The sequence below is a fragment of the Drosophila innubila genome, assembly GCF_004354385.1.
Source record: "Drosophila innubila isolate TH190305 chromosome 2L unlocalized genomic scaffold, UK_Dinn_1.0 4_B_2L, whole genome shotgun sequence".
NCBI classification, from domain to species: Eukaryota; Metazoa; Arthropoda; class Insecta; order Diptera; family Drosophilidae; genus Drosophila; species Drosophila innubila.
This window is the reverse complement of record NW_022995372.1, coordinates 24,053,526-24,065,237: the sequence shown is the minus strand read 5'-3', so window position 1 is coordinate 24,065,237 and position 11,712 is coordinate 24,053,526. Positions and strand designations below refer to the sequence as shown.

Here is an 11,712-nt window from a genome sequence, read left to right as displayed (position 1 = left end):
TTGCTTGATTTAATTTATAATATCTTTAAAATGTTAAATAATTTCAAAACTAAATTATAATATAAGAGAAACAGCTTTATTAGAAAACTATAATTAATTATTAAAAAATATGAATACGCATAAATAAGTAAATTTTTTTTGTTGTTGCATTGAAATGTTTATTGCATTTTTCGTTAAACTTACTTAAGAACTAGGCGAAAAGGAAGCGAAAGGAGTTTTAAAAATAATATCACAAAAACTCAAATACAAGTCGTATACAGATTGAGATACAGTTATATATATATATATATATACATATATATATATCATATCATAGTTATTATCATATGTAATCATTTAAATTATCGTTGCTGATGATGTTCTTGTTTTTGATGACAATGAAATGTTTAACATTTGTTGCATATTATATATTTTTTTGTAGTATTTTCTCCTTTTCATTAGTTTAGTATTTTTGGAAGTCTTAGGTTTAATCTTAGGTTAAATACATATATTTAATATATATAATAGGTATACATTTGTTGTTGTAGTTGTTATTTTTGTTGAGATTTGAGTGAGTTTGTAAACAGTTTTTGTTGTTGTTGTTGGTATATATATATAATGTTCATTTAATTAATATAGTTAAGTATATTTGTATAATTAATAATGCGTATACATGAGTTGCCGTGATTACATTGTTTTGATTTTTGACTTTTATTCATTAATGTATTAATAATAATAATAGTATAATTGTTAAATATTTCATTACTTTTTGGAAGGAAAGTGCTAAATTCTACTTATATATTTACACTCAAAAGTTGCCTCTTTGCTTAGTAAAACAACAAATAAAAAAACTTTAATTTCAATTTTTTACTCGTAAAATGAGTTTAAGTTTTTTTTTAAGAAATTTTTAGTTTTATTCTTGCTTAAAGAATTTACGTATACTGCGTTGCATTTTTGTAATTACTTAATTTTAATTCATTAATTAAGTTTCTTTCGTATTTAGTTGCTTAGTATTTTATTTGGCACGCTTTTTGACCAGGAACCGCATTTTGTTAAATTAAAAATCCACTCAATTATTTGCTCTCTTTCGCTCACACTCAATTTGCGCTCAAACTGGTTTCGATTGTGCTCAATATATCCCCCACCCATTTGAGCATTGCTATGCTTGTTGTTGTTATTTTGCTGCTGTTGCTCCATCCAATCGCATGGGTCAGCATGTTTTGCTTTTGTATTTTGCTTTTGCTTGTGTGTTTGTTTTTCACTTTGACGAACTGTTGTCGTCGCCTTTCGTCAAACTGCTGCGCACACTACGACCATCTCGCTCTAGCGCACGCCTGCAGCTGCACCGCCAGTGCTTGTATCGGTGTGCCTGTATGCTGTGTGAGTGTCGTTTGATGGACAGCAGTTCGTCAAAGTGGTGGTAATTGAATTTTGGACGCCTCTTGTGCGTGCGAATGCGATGGCATGCTGACTGTGTGTGGGAATTGGCAAACAATAAAACTGAGAGTCGTCAGCGCTGTGACGTCATTACCCCAACCAGGGGAAATATGGCCGCTTATTCAGCAAAGTAGGGGAAATCTGGCTGTAGAGAGAGAGCGAGGGAGAGAGAGCGAGGGAGAGAGAGCAGTTGAGAGCGGCAGCAACTAAGAGCGTGCCGGAACGCTCTCTCTCGCGCGCTCTGCTGTTTTGATCAGAAATCAATGCAGCGAAAATTGCATCGATTACGCGACCTAACCTTACTAATTCAGCTCCTTCTTCTTCTGTTTTTCTCTCCTCTTTAGGCATTCTTCGAGGACAACTGCTTGGCGAGCTCCGTGTATTTCAAAAACTTCGACTGCGGACTCTCATCATACAGCGACGTCGACGGCGACGTCTGCGGCAGCTGCTGCACTGCCGGCGTTGCCGGACTGCGCGACGCTGAGCGTTTCGGCGATGCCAGAGGCAGCGATTTCGGTGACTGCGCAGCCGCCGGCGACTTCAAGGTCGGCGATTCCTCGCCCGTCCTTTCGTCCTTGACGAAGTGGACCTTGGACAGATGGTGACGATAGGCGCCCTTTGACCCAAATGGCGTATCACAAAAGGAGCATTTGATTATCATGTCTGCTCCGGTGCTCGCACTCAACACGGCCTCGTTACACGCCCAGCTGAAGGCCACAAGGTCACTCCCGTTGCCCACGCCCACGCCCATTCCAGAGCCCGGCCCCGCCCCCATTCCCGGTGTGGCTGACGAGGCGGAGGCACTGCGTGTATTGCAAGCTGGAGGATCGGTTGTCTCGCACAGCTTTTGCAGGGCGGCCAAAGGATGCGCCTTGGGCTTTTTAGGGTTACCATTTCCATTGTTGTTGTTGTTGTTGTTAAAGCAATGTCCTGCAAAGATGGAGAATAAGATGAGTTAGGTTATGTCATGTTACTTTAAGTTTGGGATTTTATCTAGAGATCTAAGATATCAATTGATTTTTAGCCCAACCTTTACTTAACTTAATCTCTGATACTACCTCTGGCATAGCGTTACCACTTACCTATTTTTTTTTTTAATCATTTGCCTATTTACTAAAACTTTCTTTATAGTTTAACCAATCTACTTTCTCATCTTCATAAAAATTAGTTATTTATTAGGATCCGGAAGGTGCATTGTTCCCACCTCTGGCATAGCGTTGCCACTTACCATCAAGGGAAGACGTATACCTTTTTTTTCTTAAAATTATTTGTCTATTTACTAAAACTTTCTTTATAGTTTAACCAATCTACTTTCTTATCTTCAAGTTAAATATTTACTAGGATCCTGAAAATGCATTGTTGACATCTTTTTAAACTAGATTTAGTTTCTTTCAGGGTTGCCACAGATAACGAAACCAACCGAAAATCTCCCAAAAATTTACACAGGTCCGCCTCTACTCTACCCTCTGGCTTAGGGTTGCCACTTACCAGTATTGTTGTTGTTGGTCTCCAAATTGCTCAGCTGATCGAACATTGAGTTTAAGGCCAGAAGGCTGCCACTTTCGGTTAAATTTGCCGTCTGGTTGGGAGGATGAGCATTTGGCGAGTTGTTGGATCGATCGCTGCTGGCACTGGGACTTGCACGAGGATTTCCTGCATTGGATTCTATGTTGAATTCCTTCTTCACATTGATGAGATGTCGACTCGTCTCCAGTTCAACGGATTCACTCTCCAAGGGCTCCGATTTGATGGTAGTGCTGCTGTTGGGAGGAGGTAGCGACATCGAGGGTGGAGCTGGGGTGTCGGGAGTACGTCGAGGCGTTGCTTGTTGCCTGTCCGGCGTATAGGCGGACTCAACGCGACTGGCGGAACTCGATTCACTGGCGCTGCGATCCCGCTGGGGATAGGAAGAACGGAGTAACTGCATCTGCATGGCCTGGGCATCCATCAAGGGTTTGGTATAGTCACTGCTGTCGTCAATCCCTAGTCTCTTCAATATGCTTGCTCCCAGGGGAGTGCCAGTCTCCGGATAACCCGTCGCCATGCGTCCCACCCTCGACTCGAAGCTCTTCTCGATCAACTGCTCGAGGGCATTTAAAACCGAGGGTGCTCCGCCTGAAGAGGACCCCGAACTTCCAGTGGCTTTCTCCGACATGCCAGGACTCGACAATCTCTGCTCCGTTTGGGATCTTCTGGGCGGAATGGGAATGCTCTCCCCCAGACACTTGCGTATGTGCTCCACAAACAACGCCGTCTCAATCTTTGTGCCACATTTCTCGCAAGTAATTTTCGTAGCTGCAGCAAAGTCCCTTAGGGGTTTTAGTGCCGAGTCCAAGCTGGAACCACATCCGGATCTCTCCAGTTCGAGGAGTTTCCTTACGGGCAACGACTTCTTCCGCTTCTCGTTGCTCCGTGTCTGTCTGCCACGCTTGGTGGCGCCACCTGCCGTCGAGGGTGGTGCAGGCGGGGACACGGAGGAGGAGCAACTGGAGGAGGGATCCTTGTAATGCGACTGCTGTGCCATGTGTGTGCTGAGCTCCTTGAGTGTGGCAAATGCCTGATCACACACCTTGCATGTCAAAACAGCGCTGACACTTGGAGCGGTGGTGGTGGGTGTGGTGGTGTTGCCAGTGGTGCTATTGGCGCCTCCTCCACTTCCACCTCCATTGGAGGGTCGCTCGTCGCCGGATTTCCAAGAGATGATCTGCTCCTGGGATATGATATTCGTATAATGCTGCGTCTCCTGCATGTGATTCGTCATCTCTGCCAAGGATCTGAAGCTCTGACCGCACCACATGCACTTGAGGATCTGACGTGTCTGCTCCGCCCCCTTGCCCAGCCAGACGTCCTGACCCCGCACCAGTTTCCTGGGCAACGGCATTGTCTCCTTGATGAGCATATTCAACTCGGACTTGGATGATGTGGAGGATGAGGACGTGGAGCTGCTGCTGGAGCAGTTCGAAGTGGCTGTTGAAGTCGCGTTTGTGGTGCGTGTCAAGGGGGTGCAGGTGGAGGCGGAGGGGGAGGGCACCTGTACCCCACAATGTTGGGTCTCCTTCATGTGGGTGGTGAGCAGGGCGAGGCTGGAGAAGCTCTGCTTGCACCACACGCACTTGAAGACGTCCTTGGCGGCATCGGCGCCTTTGTTGAGCCAATGCGATTGCCAGGCACTGTGACGACCTCCTCCCGATGAGTTGCCCCCTCCCGCAGCTGCTCCTCCTGATCCTCTGCTGCTTGGTGGAGGCGTCTCCAGGCGACTCATCTCGCTCATCTTCTCCAGCGCCTTACTGGCTTCATTGGGCGACCCCATTTTCCCATTTAATCCAGACTTGGCAGCCACTGCAGCCAGGTAGGGATTGATAGGAGGCACCCAGCTGCCAGGAGGCAAGGGAGATTTATAGTCGTTGCCACCACGTGGCAACTTCCTTGCTGGCGCATCCTGTTCCAGGTTCGGCGTCTGTCGCTTCCTTGTGCTCACCGACAAATCCAATGGAGCCGTCTCCTGATCCTGCTGCTCCTGTTCCTGCTCCTCATCGCTGCCAGTTGCCTCGCAATCACTGGAATTCCTCTTCCTGCTAAAATCCAAGGCAGGTGCCTCCTCCTCGAGGCGATTACTCGCTGGGGATGCGGCCTGTTGCGTCGCCTGTTGCACCAAGGATGCGGCTGCCGCCAAAGGATTCGTCAGCAGCAGATGATTCTGTTGTGCCGCCGCCAGGTAAGCGGCCATCGCTGCCGACTGCGGTGGAAGAAGCGCTGCCGCAGCGGAGGGAGCCAACGTCGCCGTCAAGGGAAGACCCACCGGAGAGGCGGCTGTCGGAGTGGGCGTGGGCGCCGGGGTGAGACAATCATTTGCGGAGCAATGAGATTCGTTCGATGGACAACGCACATCTCCAGCTATGGCTGAAGTATTCGATTCTCGGGACTGACAACGCGGACTCGCCAACTCACTAAAAAGGTACAGCAGAAACAGGAATGAAGATTAGACGATTATTAGAAAAAATTTCTTAAACCTAACTTAAGGAAATGTCTAAAAAAAATTAACTTAAAACTGTAATCTTTATTTAACTTCACTTTGAAACTATATCCTTATAGATAATGAGGAATATTATCTACATAGAAAGTATCATAGAAAATTCAGAAGATATCAGGTAATATAGTATTCATAAAAGGTATACCATATCTTAACTATTAATAGTGAGAAAGAAAAAAAATAGTAAATGCAAACATTTCAAGTATTAAAAGAATCCTAAAAATTAAAAAAAAAATAAATAGGAAAATTCGTGGAATACACTATTTATAAAGAGAAAATTACAAATTTGATTCTTTCATTAATTTCCTTTAGGATTTTAACCAAATCTTTGTTTTTTCAAAGATATTTCTTATTAAAGTGTTTAAAATCAACACCACGATATTACAGATTGTCCAAACTAACAAGCTGCCTTTAACAACAATTCCTAACTTTTGTAAAATAATATTTTCAATTTACATATGATTAAAATTATTCGAAAACTATTTATCTATCATACTATTCTAATGGAAATCACTCTTTATCCACTATATAACCATATTTCTTGAAACTGCAGTTATGTATCTACCAAACGAAAATAATTGTTAAAAAAAATTGTAAAGCTCATACTTATAATACATTATAATAAAGCTAACGACACATTGTCTGAAGTATCAAATAAAATAAAATACTACTTTAAAGAAAACATACATACATAGATTTTTTCTAAAAACTGAAAAAAAAAATAGATATTAACTATTTACATACCACATAGTTCAGACTTTCCTAAAGGAAACATTTTGTTTCAATTGGGTATAAATAAATCTGTTGATTTCACTACAATTTCTTTGTTTATTAACATTCATTCATCAAATTTAATTTATTTGATTGACTTCAAAAAATTTCGATTAGACTTTGATATAGATAAAAAAATTTTGTGCAAAATTTACTTATAATTTTGCTTTCAACTAAAAGTAACGAAAAACAAAAATTAATCATAAAACTTGGGATTCTGTAGTGTTAAGATTATAAATGCTTTTTTTTTTTTGTCAAATTGATAAGAAAAGTATGTCAAATACTTGGAGGTTTATAGGTGTCAGACAGAAATATTAATTGATAACCTATTAACTAACAAATTTGCCGTGTCATTACATTTAAATTGTCGATCATTATTTATTAAATCTATGTGTTACAAATTCTGTTTTAATAATTATTGTTTCTAAGAATATAAAATACATTTTAGCGAAATTACACTGTATTTTTAACCAAAACTATTTTCGGTATGTTTTCCTCTGTATTATTTACATACTCTCTTTTTAAAAATATCATAGTACAAAATTAATATAAATTAAAAATTTTGCTGAAGTTATTAAATACATATAAATGCTCTGATCTTTCTATCCAAAGTTTAGAATTTAGATTTAAACTTCTAAACCCACTGTCTTTGCCTCGCACATTTCTCGCACTTTCCAACACTTGTCCTTAATTATAACGGTTAATTCACCTGGCACTCAACGCTTGACGATAGATCTCCAACATTACAGCCTCATGTAGCATCATTTTGAAGATAAGTTTCACTTAAATTTGTCTTTGACTAAAAGTTCACTCTGTCTCTCTCTTTATCTCTTTCACACACTCTAATTAATTGCTCGCATCGATTGTTTTTGTTTTTATTGTTATTGCTGTAATTCTTGTTGTTGTGGTCGTAGTTCTTTTTGGTCACACTTTGCACTTAACTAAACCAAATACACGAATCCAAATACAAATACAAATAAAATGTATTTCATTTCATTTTATTTTCGTTTCGTTTCACGTTTGAAGTTCTTCAGAGCGTCGCTGCCGTCTCTACGTCTGCTTGTCTCTGTATGTGTGTGTGTGTGTGAGAACGTGTCAGATTCGTGTTGAGCTTCTATCAAAAACACACACGTCAAATAAATCAAATGTCACAATGGGCGTCCCTCTCTCTTCTCCTCCTCCTGCTGCTGTTGCTGCTGATGACGAACTCTCGCTTGCTCAATATGTTTTACTGCCAGTGCCTGAGTGTATGTGTGTTTATGTGGCTGTGTAGTGCAAGCGTCGCTGTCGTAGTCGCTGCTGCGGTCAACTGCCGCCAATTTCCAAGGCAGCGCTTCCTCTTCCTCCTCCTGGCAAATGCCAACAACACACGCACTACACACAACAGCTGTCCCTTTGTGTCTGTGTGTGTGTGTGAGGCTATTAATTTAATGATTTACTGACTGCCACAAAATTTATTATTATTCTTTCGCTGCTGCTGCTTCTTCTTATTCTTCGTTCTGTTGGCGACTAGAAAAACGCGCGCGACTCGCACGAAACGGTTATGAAGTTAAGAGCCGTTAGTGAATCGAATCGGTTAACCGGACAAGGCGACTCATTAGCGTCGACTGATTGACACGCGCACGTTGCAATTGTGATGGGCACCGCTGCCGGCAGCGACGTTACTGCGCTGCTACTGCACTGCTACTGCTGCGGTTGAATGTCGTTCGTCGCTGTTGAATTTCTTGCGAAAAATTCAACAATGAAAATATGCGACATGATTTCGTTCAGCGTTGCCGTTGTCGACTAAAACATCTTTTTGACACTGACAACGTTGAGAGCTGACAGCAATAGCAACAGCACACCAGCAGCAGAGACACTAGCAGCAGAGACAGCAGCAGCAGCGCGTCGTTGCGAGAGCGAAACAAATGAGCGCTCGCGAAGGCAATCAAAATGAATTGTGGCATGCCCAAGTGAGAGAGAGCCGACGACGTTTTCCCCATTAATTTGATATATGCCGGCAGCAGACAGAAAGAGAGCGTTACGTGCTCAGAGAGCAAACTCTGCAGACGAGTTATGTGGTCTGCGCATGCGTCGACATTGTCAGCTGGCAGCGGCTGCAGTTTTGTTTTGATTTATAGCCTTTGCTTTGACTTGGAATGAGGAGAAAGCTTTGGTGAAACACTTGAATTGAAACTGAGACAAATGGGGAGCGGAACAACTGCAATGGCCGTGAGAGCACGAGTGAGAGACAGAGCGGAAAGCGAGAGAGCAACGCTGTGCAGTGCGACAATGTGCAGTGTGACAGGTGTTTGTGTGTGGGGGCCGGTCTGGCCCGTCATCTGTCTCCCTTTCTCTCACTCACTAGCTCTCTCTCTATCCCTCTCGCTTCGCAGTCGCTCTCTTTGCAATTGCGTTGCAGCTGGTCAAACCACTGTGGGGGTGAGTGTCAATGCGTTGGCGGCGCTGTTGACGTCGCTGCCGTTTAAATCAAGGTTATTTATTGAAATTGAAAATGAAGCGACAGAGAAAGACACAGAAAGAGAGAGAGAGAGAGGAGTTGGACCCACTGCCTTTGCAGTCGCTGCATCAAAACACAAAATTTGCAAACTTACATTTAATTCTTTTACGTTGTGCAAAAATAAAATTCTAAATCGAGTCGCTTATCGCCTCCCCCCGACAAGTGAGTTTCCTCTCCCTCTCCTTCTCCCTCTCGCTGCTTCGCTGCTTACGCAGCCCAATTGTTGAATGCGCTGCGTACGCTGCTTTTGGCGACCGCAAAAGCTCTGCCTCAAAACGGGAATTTGGCTGCGTAGGAAAAAATAGAATGAGCAAATGAAGAATTAATTCGCACGTGACAAAGTCCTTTATCTGAGTGTGTGTGCGGGTGTGTGTGTGTCTTTAAATGACAATTATGATTGCTTCGGTAAGTTTAATTCGTATTATTTGCATAAATTAAGTTTACTTTTAAGCTTATTTAATTTATAATTACATACTTTTTGCATTTTGCTTCGGTTTTCGTCATTTTCTCAGCTCATTTTTCCGCTCTGCACTTTGTCTGTAATTATTTTCCGATACTTGTGCGCAGCCGACCATTACGCATCTTTATTAGTTTCTGTTTTCAGGTTTTTTTCGCCCTTTCATTCTCGTCACTTAACGAAAGCTACAACAACAACAGCAATAAGGACCACAAAATAAGAGTACTTTGTGTTTGATTTTTCTCTACACTTTCGAGCATGGAAAAAATAATTTCAATAAAACAGTAAATTTCCAATTTTTTAAATTTTTCTTTACAAATTAATATTAATTTTTATTTTAAAACTTTAATTAAAAGTATGTCTTAATTAAAAATTTTATTCCAAACTTTTAAAATACAAATGTAATAATGTGAATTAATAATGATTTACACATATTATATAAATAAAAAAAAAAATATATATTTGTAAGCAATGTTCCTTTTCATGAAAATACTTATTTTTGAGTCAGTTGTCTTACCATCTTATCTTACCAACTTTTGCCTAAAAAATTAGTTTAAAAGCAAAAATTCTTGTGATTTCTAATAACATCATGATTCTAAATGCACAAATTATTGTGCGGTTTGAATGTTTTCCTGTAAGTTAACCACTTTTGAATTAAAAAATGTAAGCCGAACTTTTTAGCAACTTTGGTTGGTAAAGAGCTATAAATATTCATGAAAATCTATTTAATACTCCATATAAATTGCCTGGCTTACACGTAACTGCCTCCATTTAATTCATATTAAAGGGTTCGTTTTGTATAGACACCCCTTCCCATCCCCCACCCCCTTCATCCACCCTCTTCTACTTCATTCTACTGTCATGTATCTCAAATATCTGTAATCGGATTGACAGGTCCTCGAATATCGCGGCACCTGACAATTGCGGCCAAAATGCAACGCCAACTGCTGTCACACGTCAAAAGTTGGATTCGCTATATACACTCACATACATATACAATTATTTTTTTTTTTATTTGTGGGCTAGAAATGTGACATAACGGAATGTTACCAACCCCACTTTTCCAGCCTCCTCCCCCCCTCAAATACCTCTACAATTTCTCATCTTGCGGCACATTGTAAAATGATTTCAATTGCACAATGCATTTTTTGTGTTTGCATTGATAAACGTGGATGGGGAAGGGGGATAATTTTAAGCTAGGGGGTGGAGGATTACCAGTAAAATAGAATGCCAATAACCAAATTCATATTCAGTTTCAACAAAAGTTTCTGTAATTAATTAACAATTTATTTTTGGGTTCAGCTTTTCCATTTATATAAGCATGCTTAAAATTAAAATTAGATAAATATAAAATCACTTTTTTAAATCATTTCAAATTATTTAATATTATACTACGTTACTTTAAATTAGCAAAGAAAATTATGGAATTAAAATTGGATTTCTGTAATTTATTTTGTAATTTTTTGAAACATAACTAAATTTTTATTACTTATTCATGATAATATGTTTTCTTTTCTTTAAATCACTGAACAGAAGATAGATTGTATTCCAGTATTTTTCAATATACGTTTTTCCATCGAAATTAATCTCAAAATGGAATAGGAATGAACTTAGGACTACATGTGAATTAAACCTCATAATGGAATGCGGAACATCTTCAATTGTTGCGGTTTTAGAAATTTAAATCCTGATTTCTGTTGATTTTTCGTACAGTACATTTTCTCAGTCAACAATTCCCGTTTTGTTTGACACTGACCCGTCCCTTCCCCTTCCCCCTCTCTCTCTGTGCCGCAGCAGAGCTGTCATTCAGTGAATGGTCGAATCGGTTGAAGACCTGAACCGGTTAACATTTATTTTGTTCGCCCACATGGTGTCTTTGGTTGCATAGACTTTGGTTGCAGGTTGCAGCTGCAGCTGCCAATTCACTGCCACAAATGTCATGTAGCGCGTCCGTTTCTATTGCAACAAACTGTGGCAGCAACAACAACCGCCACCCAATTTCATGTCCCATTCCAATGTAATAAAAAATCAAGTAAGATCGCTATAGCCGAGAGCCTGACTGTGGGATACCCGTCAAAATATCTATTTATGTTCAGAACCAACGATTTGAAAATTTTTGCATACTTTAAGGCGCTTGTATGGCTTGAAAACTTTAGACAGCCATAAATAAAGTTGTGTGTTAGTTCAATCTTGATGTGATTCAGTAGAATATAAGTTAATAATAAAAGAAATCATAAACCATAGTAAAAATACATTATCTGCTCTCTTTTTAAGCATCCCCTAATTTATTAAAGTCATCTTAAAAACATGACAATTAAAAAAGAAAGTATTATTTGGATAAAAAAAATACAAAACTAGAAAGCAATTTAAAAAAATGTACAACTAAGCTCTATAATATACAATTTAAAAAAAATAAAAATCTGATGAGACCTATCAAAAATACCTATATGTCACGTATATTTATGTCACGTATCCTTCTCCCCGTAACATTTATCCCAAAGAATACAATATACCCTTATTCTCTCTGATTAACGGGTA

At 40.1% G+C, this 11,712-nt stretch overlaps 1 protein-coding gene across 1 annotated transcript; it reads right to left on the bottom strand.

Moving 5' to 3' along the window:
• Positions 1–982: 982 nt before the first annotated feature.
• On the bottom strand, positions 983–6,982 carry LOC117780464 (protein tiptop). The gene is made up of 3 exons (XM_034617012.1): positions 6,927–6,982; positions 2,905–5,363; positions 983–2,346 (listed from the first exon to the last, which is right to left on the bottom strand). The coding sequence occupies exons 1-3, from the start codon at positions 6,980–6,982 to the stop codon at positions 1,757–1,759; spliced, it is 3,105 nt and encodes a 1,034-aa protein (XP_034472903.1). The 3' UTR covers positions 983–1,756.
• Positions 6,983–11,712: the final 4,730 nt, after the last annotated feature.

Coding starts and splice junctions, on each gene's coding strand:
- LOC117780464 (XM_034617012.1), bottom strand. CDS start 6,982: ATGATGCTACATGAGGCTGTAATGTTGGAGATCTATCGTCAAGCGTTG. Junction 5,364..6,926: donor CGTCAAGCGTTGAGTGCCAG/GTGAATTAACCG, acceptor GTACCTTTTTAG/TGAGTTGGCGAGTCCGCGTT. Junction 2,347..2,904: donor GACCAACAACAACAATACTG/GTAAGTGGCAAC, acceptor CCATCTTTGCAG/GACATTGCTTTAACAACAAC.